The 16,231-nt window shown below is 39.2% G+C and overlaps 1 protein-coding gene across 1 annotated transcript in view; it reads left to right on the top strand.

Moving 5' to 3' along the window:
• The window catches only part of BICC1 (BicC family RNA binding protein 1), a 293,563-nt gene that overhangs the window by 274,416 nt on the left and 2,916 nt on the right, over window positions 1-16,231 (top strand). Inside the window, exons 18-20 of the mRNA XM_003783644.2 lie at window positions 1,712-1,868; window positions 5,025-5,185; window positions 7,980-8,079. Of these exons, the coding sequence (XP_003783692.1) occupies window positions 1,712-1,868; window positions 5,025-5,185; window positions 7,980-8,079 (418 nt within the window). The remainder of the gene's footprint in view (window positions 1-1,711; window positions 1,869-5,024; window positions 5,186-7,979; window positions 8,080-16,231) is intronic.

The following is a 16,231-nucleotide window of genomic DNA, read 5'->3' as shown; positions in this document are numbered from 1 at the left end:
CATGAGATTGGGTAAAGCAGACCTCACAAGCAGGCGACGTCCAAGCTAAAACCAACATTTATTAACCAAGAACAGGCCACTCTATGTGATTAAGGGAAAGAGTGTTAGGCCAGGGAAACAGCTGCCCTGGTCATCCTAAAGACAGAGCTTCCTGGTGAGGTCATGGCACAAGAAGGGGTTGGAGGAGTGAGTGCTGGTGAAGAGAGCCAAAGGCTCCGTTTTGGAGTGCATGAGCCTGTGGTGAGGTACAACAGGAACTCAGTATCTAAGACTTTACACAGAGGCAGATTTATTCTAGTTTGCATTTTAAAAAATCAGTCTGGTCACTTTATGGAAAATGGATTTTAGAGGGAGAGGTGGCAAGAGTAGAATCAAGATGGACATTAAGAAGGCAGATGGTGATGGTTATGGAGATGGAGAGAAGCGGGCAGATTTGGGGGACATTTGGAGATGCCACTGGTAGAATTTGCTGATATGTTAGGTGGGTTGCCAGAAGGAGGGATCAAGGATGAGCTTTAGACTTTTGGGTGGAGTAGCCGGGGAAGTCAGGGAGCCTTGCTAAATACAATAGTGTGTTTGAGGGTAGTTGGTGGGGACAGATGATCAAAAACTCAACCTCAAGCATACTAAGTTTAAGATGCCTTTAAGTAAAATGGAGGTGTCAGAGAAGTCGGATCTGGAGGTAGGGCATAGCTGTCATTAGAAGGAGATTGACAAGAAAGCATAGAGAGAAGAGAAGGAGGCCTAGGACCAAGCCCAGGGTAATCTGACATTTAGAGCAGAAGATAGGAGGAATATCTTACAAAGGATACAGTGAGGTCAGTGGAAAGCCTGGAGACTAGGGTGCTGTGATGCCCTAAAGAAATGTTTAAAGGAGGGCATGGTCAGCTGTAATTATGCTGTGACAAGATTAAATTGAGTGAGTTTATTGATGCAAATGGTAACAGATGCTTTTGGAATTACTCAATGAACATAAAAATTTGCAAATCAAGGAATCTTGACTTTAATACTCCAAGTAGCACAAAGTAGGGTGCCTGTACCATGGTGCTTAAATAAAAGAATAAAGAAATGAACGAATGCAGTTTTGGTGCAAATTTTAAAATGTTTTAAATCATTTTTAAGAATTTAAAATCATTTAAATCATTTTGGAGAATTTTCAAAAGGTAAGTTATTTCAGGTATCTAATTTGTTGGAGTGATTGTATACTTTTTTGGGGGGAGGGGGGAGCAACACAGAGAAAATGCCAGATCTCTCTTTAACCTCAGGCTTTATTAGCCTAAGATCTTGATTCTTCTGAAAGCTTTGGATCTAGGTTGTCAGTCTCATCCCCATTCATTCTTGTATGATGTAAGGCACAGAACCTTTGTTATAGCATAGAAAAGATTTGCTTAGTAGTCCCCAAAATAAAGAGGAACCCCAGCATTTACTCTTCTAAATTTTATGGGAGGGGCTCCCAAAACTCTCCCTCATTATAAGCTCCCCATCATGTAGGAAAACAACTTCATCGTCTGTATTACCCAGCATCCTTGGTGCTGGAGGATGAAGTCTAGGGACAGGGAATATAGTCTCTTCCTGAGGGTCAGCGTTAATGAGTACCTGGAGTGTTCACAATGGAAGTAAATGGGAGCGGTGTCAGTGAATTCTTTTCTTCTCCCACCCTAAGAAGCCCACCTTGTTAAACATTTCCTTATCTGGCTTTGACTGTTTCCAGGGCTCATCAATGTCCCTGTCACGCTCCAACAGTCGTGAGCACTTGGGAAGTGGAAGTGAATCTGACAACTGGAGAGACCGGAATGGGATAGGACCTGCAAGTCACAGTGAATTTGCAGCTTCTCTCGGCAGCCCCAAGCGTAAACAAAACAAATCGAGTGAGTTTTGTCTTTTACTGATACTCAGCTTAGAATGTGTTTGATTTGCGGTGATGTTTGAAGTATCACTCCAGCACCTCGGTCACGTCAAGTGCTGGTATAATTCACGTGCTGCCTCCTCCAGGAAGCCTTCCCTATTTCTTCTAGTGAAGCAAACCATTTAGTTCTCTCCTTGCACTGCATTTCATGCATGCTTTCAGTCTAGCGCTTGTTATGCTGAAGGGTAATTGTTTATCTTCATATCTGTCTCTCCCTGTGGAATTTGGCTCCCAAAAGCCCAGGGACCATATTTGTTCATTGAGTAAACGTGTATGAATAGTGCATGTGCCAGGCATTCTGTGAGGCTGCACCTTATTTGTTATTGCTTCCCCACAGCCTGAGTGGAGTGTCTGATACCTGGTAGGCAGGAGCTAATGTGCAGTGAGTGAGTGATGTGAGCCCAGACATCTAGGTAGCAAGGAAAAGTTGAGGGCGTAACAAAGCGGCCGAGAAAAATGTGATCAAATTAGCATCAGGGACCACTGAAGACTGTGCCATAGGTAGCTACTAACTGTGAAGAGCGGGATGGAGTTTTCAAACTGACACAACGTAGCTGACTGAACATAAACAGAAAACACGTCTAATGTACAGCATGGGGGTTCTGCCTTTCCGCAAATGTGGCTGAGGCTCCAGTGCCTATGACAGCACCCACACAGGTAGGTAAACAGACAGAATTGACATAGTCATCACAAGATATGCCTCAAATGCCTTCTTTCTGGGTTTTTGACAGATTTGGAATCCCAAACATGTAAGTTGGAGTATTAGAATAATACTGGAAGAAAGGTAGTCTAGATAAGCATAGAGGACACTCACTAACTGCCAGCTGTTACCATCAATCAAGTTGGCGGTGTTGTCAGGAAAGATTTGAAAAGAGCAATGATAGTGTTGCCAGACTCTAAATAGGCACGGTCAACTCTTTCATTCCCAAGTAGACTGTCACTAGTGGCCTGGAGACTTGTATTGGTTACTGGCTGGTCCTCCACCACTGACAGTATGATCACGCAGAGAGGCAGCTGGTGCCAGGCACACGGGTAGGAGTGTAAATGATGTCCAGGCTATAGCCCAAGATACCGGTAAATTCACTTTGTGCTTCTCTTTTCCTGTCTTTATTTCCTTTCTCTTTATTTAATGTTGTATAACTAAAATTGACTGTACTACTTAGCTGACTTGAAATTTAGCATTAATTCGGAGAATTCATTAATAAACAGGAATGGTTAATGAAGCCCCGTCTGGCTCTTTTCAGACGTTTTAAGAGTTTGGGGAGTTGAAAAGAGGATATTGAAACTATATGTGGTTAAGATAAGAATAAAGTTGCGGGCCATGATGAACTTTTGTCATTAAGAATATTTTACTTCTGAACACTTTCTTTTCAAAATTTCACTGCTGTATTTTATGTAACCCAACATCTATAAAATATTTCTTATAAATATGTAATCAATATAAAAATTATGTGAGATATTTTACGTTCTTTCCTATTTTATACAAAGTCTTTAGAATCTGCAGTATATCTTACACTGATGGAACATTTTGATTCCCACTCATTTCTGCTGTTCATTAGACACATATGGCCAATGGCTACTGTATTAAACAGCACGGTCAGGTAATTTTCTCCTAACACCCTTCTCACAGTCATCGATATTCCAGTTTTCCCTGGGCATCTCAATTTATACCAGTTAATCCAGTATAATTCTTGGAAACTCTCCTTTTACTCTCAAAAAGGTAAATGTACCATTTGTGCAATGAATTACACAGCCTTCCAACTATTTCCACATTGCCAAGTCCAGCAGTCACCCTTCTGTACTTAGCATGATCCACTTTGTGTCCCCTTTGACCAACAGCCCCACCAGTCACACCTCTTCAATCTTTTTTTGATGACTTTGGGATCTCTACTTCACCCTTAAATGATGGAGTGTCCCAGGGCTCAGTATCTCAGGCCGTGGTCCTGGGTCTTTTTTTCTACACATTCTCCCAAAAAGAGAGAAAACTTCTGTTTTTAAGAGAAAAAGAAACCTTACCAGGAAATTCCCTCCACTTGAGATATACAAAGGACATCCCAATGGGGAGGTGAAAACAACTGGAGAAAGTGATTAATGGCATCCAAAGCAGTGCAGAACAAGATTCTTATATTGGGCAAATGTGTGGCTCCCCAGAGTGGACTAGATGGATCTGATTGGCTGAGATGAGGGTCCATCTCCTCCTTCACCTTTCTGGAATCCCTCTTAAAGCTACATCCTTGTGTAAGAGGACAGATTTCCTGGACAAGTAGGAGCAAATTGGTTGGGGAGGTAGATGGCAACACAGTTTAACTAGTAGCTTCAAAGCTCTGTGTGTGTGTGTGTGTGTGTGTGTGTGTGTGTGTGTGTGTATTTGGTGATGTACTTGGCATAGTTCCATAGGCTATAGGGTCTGAGAACCACACATGGTGTGTTGGAATCTTTGCCTACCAAATCATTCACAGAGCCAAGGAAAAGCTCTGTATTGCTGTGTCAGAATTTTTTCCAAGAAACAAGTTACTTTGTCATAAATTAAACCCAGGAACTCCAGCACTATTCTTAACCACTTTGTATTTACTCATTTCCAAAGTGCTCTATTTTGTGAATTTGCAGCCCAATTATACTGTCCTAGGTAACAAGATTTATGGGCTCCAATATCGTACAATTCCTTCGGCCAACCAAAAACGCAAGTGTGCATTGAGAGAGCCAGCCTGCCATCCAAAAGGGAGCCTGGGCTTGTAATAATTTTCCACACCTTTATTTTGTCCCAGGGATCCTTCTTTCAGTTCCTCATTTAATTCACATCAAATCAATTACAAACAGCAAATGCTTCTGAATACTTAGAGAGAAGATGATGAATGATTATTAACTACAGCAGCACTGTTGCTGGATTTCTGCCTCCCAAGTGTAACCTTTAAAATGGCAAGAGCCTCCCTGGAAGCAATAACCGGCCTTTCCTTAATGAAAAGCCAATATTTCAGTAAAAGCCTGCTGTATTTCTGCAGCTATTGCTCTGTTCAGCTGAACAATGAAATCTGAAATATTTGGGTGATTAAAACTTTTAATTAAACTGTGTTCTCTCTGGGGGTTTGCACTTCAAGCCTGTCTCTCCTTTGCCTTCCAGTGGAACACTATCTCAGCAGTAGCAATTACATGGACTGCATTTCCTCGCTGACAGGAAGCAATGGCTGCAACCTGAACAGCTCTTTCAAAGGCTCTGACCTGCCTGAGCTCTTCAGCAAACTGGGCCTGGGCAAATACACAGATGTCTTCCAGCAACAAGAGGTCAGTCCGTATTTATTTTCCTGGGTTTCTTTGTTTTGGTTGTGTGCATGATGACTTCTAGAATGAGATCACTCATTGACCTGTGACTGTGCTTTCTCCGAGCATTTATTTAAGTCTCGTACCTTGTTTTTGCTGCTGAGAAAAATGTCATCTCATTTCTTATTTATTTAGTGCGGCCAGTAAACATAGCATAGCAGAAATAGAGAAAATTGTGCTTGCAAAAATGCGCCTTAGCCGTCCTTCAACAGTTTTAGCTAAAAGACCCAGTTGGTGTATTGATTCGCAGGAACTTCTGGATTCACAGCTCCCCTGAGGTCATCAACAAGTCTGTATTTAATGTGATTTCACTTTTGAATGTTTTATCTTTATCTGTGGGCTTTAAAAGTAGATAACAGCATCTGAAATATGTATCTGTGGATGTTTTTGACCTGATCCTAGTTATGCGACTAAAATCTATTCTCGCAGACTGTATTTTTTAACATGTTAATTTATTCACTGAATTACTATTTGGGTTTTACCCAAACTGAGATAGGACTGAGATATATTTTTCCTGGCATGGATTTTGGTCAAACTGATTAGCCATAGCCTACTATGCACTGGCATAAAGAAAAGCGTTCCTGAGCATGACTCTTTTGGATAATGATGTGGTGTTACCAGGATGAAGCAAACCCAATACATCAGAAAATTCAAATAGTTCAGGGCTCGGCACCTGTGGCTCAAGTGGCTAAGGTGCCAGCCACATGCACCTGAGCTGGTGGGTTCAAATCCAGCCCGGGCCTGCCAAACAACAATGATGACTGTAACCAAAAAAAAAAAAAGAAAGAAAGAAAGAAAGAAAATTCAAATAGTTCTGTGAATGTATCTCTTTTTCACATCAAAACATGGGCCAAATTTGATGCTGGTTGGCTTACTTTCATGTTAGAGAACATCTGATTTAATCAGTAATTCCTAGGTATATATCTGTCAACAAGGAGTCTAAGGTTTTTATTAGGTACTTTTTATCATAATTCAATATATTGCCCATGGGTCAATAAACTATTAAGTTTATATGTTGAACTTTTTTTTTTCACTGAAAAAGATATTGTCATGTGTTTTAGATTTTAGGCTATTGATTTCCCTTCAATATAAGTTGGTGTTTATTTAACCAAAAATTTTCTAAGGTGAATAACGCTTTATAATCAGTGCATTAAAGAATTATATCCATTTATTTAGTCTTGCTAGTTAGATGAAAATAAATGTTTAGGAAGCTGAAAAGTATAAATGTTTTAACTTATCCAGATAGAGAAGGTTTCAGAGTAAGAGATTAAATGTTATTCACTGATGTTACGGGTTTTCTTTCATTTTTGTTTATTTCCTATTTGAAGAAGCATAGAAATAAACTTATTGTCGGTTCTTCTTCTCCAGTTACTCTAAGAAAGAAGAAAACATGAAAGTATAAAGCTAGAGTGGCTTTATCTAATATTTTATAAACTAGAGGTAGTGGTCAGCAAAGTGTGATCTTACAGACCCTCTGTTTGATTTTGTAAATAAAGTTTTATTGGAACAGAGCCATACTTACTTGTTTACATAGTGTCTGTGACTATTTTCAAGCTACAACAGCAGAGTTAAGCATTTGTAACAATGACAATATGGCCCACAAGGCCTAATAATGTATTCACTGTCTGACCCTTTAAGAGAAAGTTTGGGGATACTTGAATTAGAGAGTCTCTATTAAGTAGAATTTCTAAAAACTATTTTTATAACTGTGATAAATGATGGCCTTAAATTAAGGTTTTATAAGCTCTGGATGTACCTTCAAAATTAAAATGGAACATTTCAAATTGTATTCAGTATCATTTAATGAAAAGTATATTTTGCTTTTTTATGGAGTGTTGTAATATAGTAATCTCCTTCCTTCATGTTTCATTAGGATATTTTCTAATATTAAGATATGATTTAAAAAGAATAACTTCAGGACATTTTATTGTAAGCATGCTGAAAATTCATTTAGCATCCTTCACAGAGATACATCTGTATGCATTTTACTACCACGGCTGCCGTTACTTCACCCCTTGGTGAGCCTTTCCTCCACTTCTGTAGTTATATTGAGTGCTCACAACAGACCCCTCACTGCCCACGGCTAATAATGGCAGAATTAGGATCTGGACACAGGTCTCTTTGGCTTCAGAGTCTGTTGCCTTTCTATTCTCCCACACCATCTGAAAAATAATAATAATAAAGTGAGATCCTTGGACCGTTTCCCTTTATACTTTGTTACTGATGCCAGAGAGTACAAATTTACTATTCCTACAAATGGTTCTTTTGTGCCCCTTTCAGAGATAGTCTGCTGGGTTGAGCCAAATGAACCATCCATTGATCTGATGAAGTCTGGGAATTCTGTCACTCTTATGCAGAAGACAAAGGAAGATACCATCTGTTTTATTGTCCGGTTTCTTCTTACAAAGATACACTTATCCAAGTCTGAATCCAAAGCTAAAAAATACTTTTCTCAATCCTGGATAGCTATAAATTCTTCCTTTTATCCATTCACAGAAATAGTACAATCCTTCTGTTTCCCTTTTTTGCCATAGCTGCCAGGATACTCAGAGCTGAGTCTTCATATGATTCATCACTTCTGTTTTACCACCTTTATTTCTCAATTCTCGTTCCTTAGGTTTGTGTGACCCTCGTTCTTTTTTGGAAGTAGGCAGTTCTTAATTAATAGGTGGAATAACAAGTTGATCCTATGATGAAGAAGAAAATAAGTACTCTTTATATACTGGCTATAGTTTTTCTTTATTTTTTTAACCCACAGATTGATCTTCAGACATTCCTTACTCTCACAGATCAGGATCTGAAGGAGCTGGGAATTACTACTTTCGGGGCGAGGAGGAAAATGCTGCTTGCAATCTCAGGTGAATATGAATCTTCATTCATATTTTAAAATCTGAGTAACCTCCGCCAGCGGTCTCAGGCAGTAGAACTGGTTCTGCCCATCAGTCACTTGCTTACTGTCCTGATCCCTTGGTGTGATTATGGTTTCGGAGGATTTTCCTACCAACAGAGTGACAGATGCTGAGAATATCCTACTCCTTCATCAAGGCATTGCCTGAAAACAGTTTCCTGCAGAAAGATCTAACCAAAATTGTTCTATGAAGAACATTGGGGGAGGGCACTTTAATTCCCTTCTTTGCACTTGGGTTAAGCAGTCATCACTGGGTCAGTGAATAACAAATCTTGCCTGGAAGTCGTGTTTCAAAGGGGCATGTCCTTGCACACCAACAGAGATCATTGCACTGAGGATAAAAGAATGCTCGCTGGTAAAGCTTGGAACCCGGCAGTATTAACATGTCTTATTAATTCTTTTTCATTTTTTCAATGTTTTAATACAACTTGTGTGTCACAGAAGGAAGTAGTATCCTGAAGGTAGTCTCAGAATCCAGGGAGATAATGTTGTCTGCCTTCCTAGACTGCTTTCTTTGTGCCTCTCTTGCATATTCTGTGTTTTAGAAAATGCTGCATACATATTTATTGGTTGCCACTCATTTGGAAGGAATTGAGCCAGATGATGAGTCAGGACTTGGCAAATGCAGAGGATTGTACCTCCAAAAAGTGTTTAGAGAAATATGTGGAAAAAACTTGGAGGAGGAATGGGATTCATTTTTGAAGACTTTCCAGTAAAGTTCTTGAATGTCAAATTTCTGTGTGCCCCAGTCTCTCAAAAAGACAGAGACACCAAGGGCAGGAGCCAAGTGTCATGTGCTTTGAGAAAATGGTTTTGCTTTTTCAGAACGCTGAGTTTTCAGACTATGCCTCAGTGAGGCCAGCAGTTGCATCCAACTGGTGAAAGTTCATTCCAGACAGCATCCACTAATTGGATCAGCAAACAAGAGTGAAAACCTCAGTTGTTTTCCATTTGATTTTATCAGCACATTGCCGTACTCCGCCCCCTCCCTTACCTTCATCAAAGCAGCTTTGAAAGAGGAGTAGACATGCAACCATTTAGCTTCCTCCTGGCAGCCTGGTAGGTTCTTCCATGAATAGATACAGTTGTACACACATCAGTGTTAGAAGCCTTTCTCCACTCCGAAATGGAGCTCCACAGTGGGAATGCACAATTGCTGTATACTCATAAGATCATCTTTGTATTGTGGAAAGAACACTGGATTTAAATAGGAGACCTGGGCTTTACCTCTGCTAAAGCACAGGTCCTTGGGTGAGTTTCCAAACCTCATTTGGTTTGGGTTTGTTAATCACGAAGGTAGAAAGATGACTGTATAAGGTCACCTTTTACTCTTAAGATCTTATCCTTTCAATGTGATGCATCAGGCTTAGTGAAAATGGACAACTAGAGTCTTAACAGTATATTTTACTAGCAGGACACTCCTTTGTTTTTGTTTTTTGCCATTGTGCAATGGGGTAGTTTTCCCAAATCATTCGTTTACTCTAAAGCTCAGTCTTGGGGCTATTCCTAGATTCAAGTTAACTTCATATGTTTTCATATTAGTTTATTAATTGGCAATGAAATTGATAAACTACTTGAAATTTGATTAACTTGCATAGTCACCACCCCTATACTGTTGAAATACGCCTGTGGGCCAGCACTTTTATGCTGGAGAAGAGTATTATAGTCCAAAGTTTCATAATCTTACACTAGAGATTCATGGAATGGCAGTGATAATATAATAAAACTAAGTTCTTTCTTTGTGTACCAACCTAATTCCAAACTCTATACAGCTTATAGCAACAAACAGATATCTCTAAATACTTTCAAGGTCACAGATGGCTCTTCAGTTCCTTTGCTCTGGAATACATCTGTGCCCTTTACTCTGGCTTTGGGGGACTAGGGTAGTAGTAATCAGAAAGTATTTTGAATCCTCTTTTTTTTTTTTTAAATAATTTTTTTCTAGCCATCATCTTCAGTGTTATTCTGAGTCGGTGATATTTATCTCTAATGGAGATGGATTCTGTTGAGGTTATAGAGTACTTCTGGAGACTTCTCTCAGTGGGGTTCACAGGTCCTCTTGCTGGTAAAGGTAGAGACTTTGAATAAGATGCCTGATAACCGCTCTACACAGCGTGTAGGATGTGATTACTTTAAGGATAATTTTGCCTTATTTTGTTGAGTGCATGTGTTTGAACCTGATAAATCATTTTCTCTGCAAGTAACAAGTTTTTATTGAGAAATCCTTCATCAAAAACTTCTTTTCCCCTGCTCAGCTTATCAGATAACAAAGACATCCATGTGTAGTCCCAGAATATTCCATTTTCAGATAGACAGCAAAACAGCTGGGCAGCCTTGACTCATGTTTGTCTTGTGGTTACACAGGTTGGGTAGATGCAGAGTTTGCTCAAAATTTCTTTTTAAAATTTTATAGATATTTAACTTATAATCGAAGTTGTTCTTTCAGTATGAGGTTTTGTTTGTTTTTAGCCTTAGGCCAAAAGACATTTGTTTTAATGTTATGTGTATAGGAGTCGGTGATATTTATCTCTAATGGAGATGGATCAAAGAATGAATTTGATCTTTTTTTCAAATTCACTATATTTGGACAACGCAAAGATTTCCCTCACAATATTTTAGTGATGGGTTAAATGTGCAGGGACTCAGTGAAAGGAAGTTTAGCATCCTGTTGACAGGCTTCCTGCCACGGCCTCAGGTAGATCTAACATCTCCCGACCTATTCTTTTAGTTTGTGACTCTGTTCAGATCCGCAACAAGATCCTGAGAGCTGCCAGGATTGTGTGAACCTTGGAATTTCAAAGAAAAAGGTTGGTATTTTCCCAAACTATCCTTTAGGCTTACTGAAAATATAAAGAGGAAGGAATTTGCTTTTTAATTTAATAAACAACAACAGTGACACTCCTACAGTCTCTTCAGTAGGACTTGGTCCTAGATAACCTCTCTGGAAGATGTCTCTCTGTGCTTCGCAATTAGAAATGCGTGTATGTACTCGCTAAGAAACTGCATCTGTAGGGAACGGTTGAGTTCCTTTGTGATCATTTTACTCTCTGAAAGTGCTAGCTGATGTGACTTTTCAAAATAGCTTTCAATGTATATTAAAATTTTTTTTATCTTCAGTGGCCCTTCTGTTTTCGTGTGCTCCTATATACACATTTTATGTGCCAGGGGAGAATGCTGTTTGGCCTCATCCCTTCCTTTGGCTTAGGAATGTCCTCCTGATTTGTATATTATTCCTCCATAAGAAAATAGATGCCAAAGATGTTCTCCTGGCTTGAGGGTGATCAAACTTTCCCAGGCTGTATACTTAAAGGGATTCATTTATTCTTAACATTCCTGTAAGTTTACCTTTAAATATATTCAATTCTGTCTTGATGTATGAATTCTGAATTTTTTTTTGTTTTTTAACACGATACATGTGTTCAGTTTTTACTAGGAGTGTCATTGCTACTGTGTTTCTGCAGGGACTTGAGACGGTAGCCATCTGCACACATGCCTGCATGGGGCTTGTTCGTGTAAAGATACCTCCTTTTCTTCTTCAGAGTTTCTAAATGTTTGTTTACTTTAAAAGTCAGTTTGGTATGCTAAAATACGAAGTAAAGCTCTGTCATCTGGCATCGTGGGGACTACCAGATTATATTCCTGTGCTTTGGTCGGCCTTCTCTGGCAGATGAGTAACTATGGCTCAGTGGCCAGGGCACTGATCAGGCAGAGTTTCAGCAGTGTCACTTACAGCTGTGTGGGCAAGTGACTTGGTCTGTTTTCAAAATCCGTTTTCTTATCTATGTCATGGGGAATGATCATATTGTCCTCTCCTTAAGGAAGACTTGGCTAGGACAAAATAAACGTAAAGTGCTTGTCATGTAACAAGCCCTAATGAATCACTGTTATTTTTCTTCTCTCCTAAGACCTGTATGAGTGAACAAAAGAGAGATATCACCATTGTTGCTTCGACCCTATAGGGCAGGTATTTACATTTTGGAAGGCAGTAGGGTGAAATGTTGTGGGTCTGTCTTCCAAAACTTGGGGATAGGGGTATGTCCAGCCGTATGGCTATCATTAACCCCAGGTAGTCCCTTACAACCCAAATCTGTGACCCCATTCTGAGCATTATAGTGGTTGGCCGTAACTTACATTGTAACTTCAGAATCCCAAAGGGGATTGTCTGTGTATATGGTTGAAAAAGTATAAGCAAGTGTATTCAATTACCTGCTCCTCTAGCCCCACCCCCCAAAAAAGTGACAACAACTTAAGGCAAGTAGGCAAATAAACTATATAAACTCTCTAATTTATTTTAAATTGAATAAATTTCAGCATATTTTCATTCGATGACTATCAGAAGCCCTGATTTCCATAGCCTGAAAATTCTGTGCACCTGTGTGACTTACCAGAAGAATTACATTAGGGACTCAAGGACTGGGGCATCCATGGGGTGGACACCTTTTGTCAACAAAGTAGTCTGCTTCAATTAAAGTTTTACCTTTCAGGCTAATAATTTTTAGTTAGCAAAAGATAAACTAAAGTGTTTTCTAAGTATTTTTCTTTCTTTAAAATTCAAATAGGGAACCTCCGTTTTCCCCTGAAAATTTGGATTCAAATACTGATTGTTATTAGATATTAACTTTCTAAGCTGTTTACAATTTTTTGTTGTTGTTCAGAGAAACCTAGTGAGATGCTAATTTATGTAACTATTTCTAACTCAAGAAAGGAAGGCTTCATGAGTTAGTAGGGCCACAGGGACGGTAGCTTATTATAATTGACCCTTGAACAACAGGGATTTGAACTGTGTAGAAATATTGAAAAAATCAAGAAAAAGTTAGGCACATCAGGAATGAGTAAAATATATGTGAATACTACTCTCCCTTATCATTTACTTCCATAAAATATTTGGAAAATGTTGTAAAATATTAACATTTATCAAAACTTACAGAAACACAGAACACACATGGTGGCATTCTCAGTTAAGAGAAATGTGATCGCGGCTCAAGGAGTAGGGTGTTGGCCCCATATACCAGAGGCCCCATATACCGGTCCCAGCCAAAAAACTACAAAAGAAAAAAAATAAATAAAAGATGCACTATTAAATCCTAACCACATATGATTAACTGTAGCATATAGTGTACTATAATAATTTAATAGCCACCTCCTGTTGCTATTTCAGTGGGCTTAAGAAACACCATGGGACACTGATCACCTCCATGTAAGCAGTTCATCTCTCCAGTAAATTGCATATCATAATAAAAATTAATCTCTCACCGTGCTTGTGTGTTTGTCATTGTGGCTAGTGCAGTATCATAAACCTCAACTGCCGTAGGACCCTGACAAAGTACTTCTAATGATGCTGTGAGTACACTTAAGAAGCAAAGTCTTTACATTATAAGAAAAAGTTGAGTTGCTTGATATGTCCCATAGCTTGAGGTCTGCAGCTGTGATTGCCTGCCATTTCAAGATAAATCACTTTGGTGTAAAGACTATTGCCCATCGACCCATGAATGGATCAATAAATTGTGGCATATGTACACCATGGAATACTACACAGCCATAAAGAAAGATGGAGACTTTACCTCCTTCATGTTTACATGGATGGAGCTGGAGAATGTTCTTCTTAGCAAAGTATCTCAAGAATGGAAGAAAAGGTATCCAATATGCTCAACCCTATTATGAAACTAATTGTTAGCTATCATAGGAAAGCTATAATCCAAATAGAGTCCAAAAATATGGGGAAAGGGGAGAGGGAAGGGGGGGATGGCTGAAGGGAGGATGATTGTGGGGATCACGCCTATGATTTATCCTATAAGGGTACATGTGAATCTTTCTAAATGTTGAATATAAATGTCTTAACACAACAATTAAAGACATGATGGCTACGTTGGCCAATTGGATGAAAGTATTTCAAATTGTATATGGAAACAACACACTGTATCCTATGATAGAATTAATGTACACAAATATGATTTAATAAAAAAAAGAAATAAAATTCACCCTTCAAAATCAAAAAGAAAAAGAAAAATCACAGCGCCATAGCCACAGCTTCTCTACAGGCACAAAACCCTGCACTTTTTGCATGTTTCAATCTCATATTGAAAATGCAGCTTTTATGTGGGTATCCAATTGCTTTAAGGAAGGCATATATGTTGATGCTAAAATGACGTAAGAAAAAGTGAAGTTATTCTGTGACAACTTAAAGCAGAAGGAAGGTAGAGATCTGAGCTAGAGAACTTAACACCAGCAAAGGATGGTTTGATAATTTTAGAAAGAAATTTGGGCTTAAAAATGTAAAGGTAACAGGAGAAGTAGCTTCTGCTGACAAAGAGGCAGCAGACAAGGTCCCAGAGTCATTTAAAAAATCATCAAGGAGAAAGGGTATCTGCCTCAACAGGGAAGAAGGTGCCACGGAGGACATTTCTGAGTACGGAAGAGAGGTGAGCACCAGGATTTAAGGCAGGAAGGGAAAGGCTAACTCTACAGTTTCATGCATATGTAGTCAGGTTTATGTTGGGGATTGCCCTTATCTATAAAGCTGTTCACCTTCAAGTTTTGAAGGGAAAAGATAAATACCAGACACCAGTCTTTCAGGGGTACGGAAGGACTCGGTGGCAAGAACCCTTGTTCTGAATTGATTCCATGGATGATTTGTTTCTGAAGTTGGAAAATACCTGGCCATTTAAAATTCTTCTGATTTTGGACAATGCCCTTGGCCACCCCAAAACGCCATGAGTTCACCTAGGAAGGTATCACAATGGTCTACTTTTCCCCAAATGCAAAGTCTCCAATGCAGCCTCTAGGCGTAAGGATCATTATGCGTGGTACTCTGTGAAAGGATCGGTGATGCTAAAGAAGAGAAAGAACCTCATTAAGAGAACATCATGGAAGTCTGGAAGGATTGCATCATTGAAGATGCCATCAATGTTACAGAAAAAGCTGCAAAGCCATCAAGCCCAAAACAAATTCCTGCAGGAGAAAACCGTATCCAGATGTGACTTATGACTTTATAGGATTTATGGTAAGGCCAATCAAGGAAATCAGGAGAGAGATTGTGGATATAGAAAGAAAGGTAGGAGGTAAAGGATTTGAAGATAAGGATCTTGGAGGCATTCAAGAGCTAATAGACACCACAGCAGAGGCAGAAACAGAAGGTAAAGTGATGGGGATGAGTGCTTCTGAGCCAGTGCCAGACGGTGAGGAAGACAGGAGCAGTGCCAGAAAACAAACTGGTATCAGACAACCCGGCAGAAGGGTTCCAGTTATTTAAGACTGCTTTTGACTTCTTTTATAACATGGACCCTTCTGTCGTACAGGTACGAGCACTGAAACTGAAGCAGATGGTGGAGTAAGGATTGGTATGTTAAGCTTTTCTTTAATGGAAAGTCAAAAAATACAGAAATTATGTCTTTAAATATTTGTGTAAAGTTACACTGAGTGTACTGCCTCCCATTCTTCCTCCTCCACCGCTCCTGCCTCTGCCTCCCCTGAGACAGCAAGACCAGCCTTCGTCCTCCTCCTCCTCCTCCTCTTCAACCTGCTCAACTGATGTCAAGGATGAAGACCTTTATGATAAGCAACCTCCACTTTATGAGTAATAAATATATATGCTCTTGTGATTTTAATATTTTCTCTTGCTTTATTGTCTGCACACAGTATACAAGGCATATATTTAATTAACTGTTATCTATAAGCTTCTGTTCAATGGTAGGCTATTACTAGTTAAGTTTGGGGGAGTCAAAAGTTAGACATCCACATGGATTTTTGACTGCATGAGGAGATGAATGGCACCCCAACTCCTATGTACAAGGGTCAACTATATTTCACGATGCTACTCCAGTTTCCTCGTGTTGAAGTGTGGGGTTTTCTTTTCATATCTGACTTTAGTAACTTAATGATTGCTGTATTTGACATGAATGAGTTCAGTAGCTGAAATTTTCTGTGCCCTTGGTAATACATCTTGTCATATGCCTTTCACCAACTTCAGTTTTTCCGTTTGCCTTTGAAATGACATTTGGAGTAGGTCAAACTGTTTAAGTTGATTAGAGATTTCTGAGATGATATATCCCCCAGATCATTTACAAACTGTAATAAAAATTATTTACTATCCAGAGTTTACAAAT

This window comes from Otolemur garnettii, unplaced genomic scaffold (assembly GCF_000181295.1).
Source record: "Otolemur garnettii isolate 467f Iridium unplaced genomic scaffold, OtoGar3 scaffold00008, whole genome shotgun sequence".
In the NCBI taxonomy this organism is placed as follows: Eukaryota; Metazoa; Chordata; class Mammalia; order Primates; family Galagidae; genus Otolemur; species Otolemur garnettii.
Note: the sequence above shows the minus strand (reverse complement) of the source record. Positions and strands in the feature narration are given on the sequence as shown.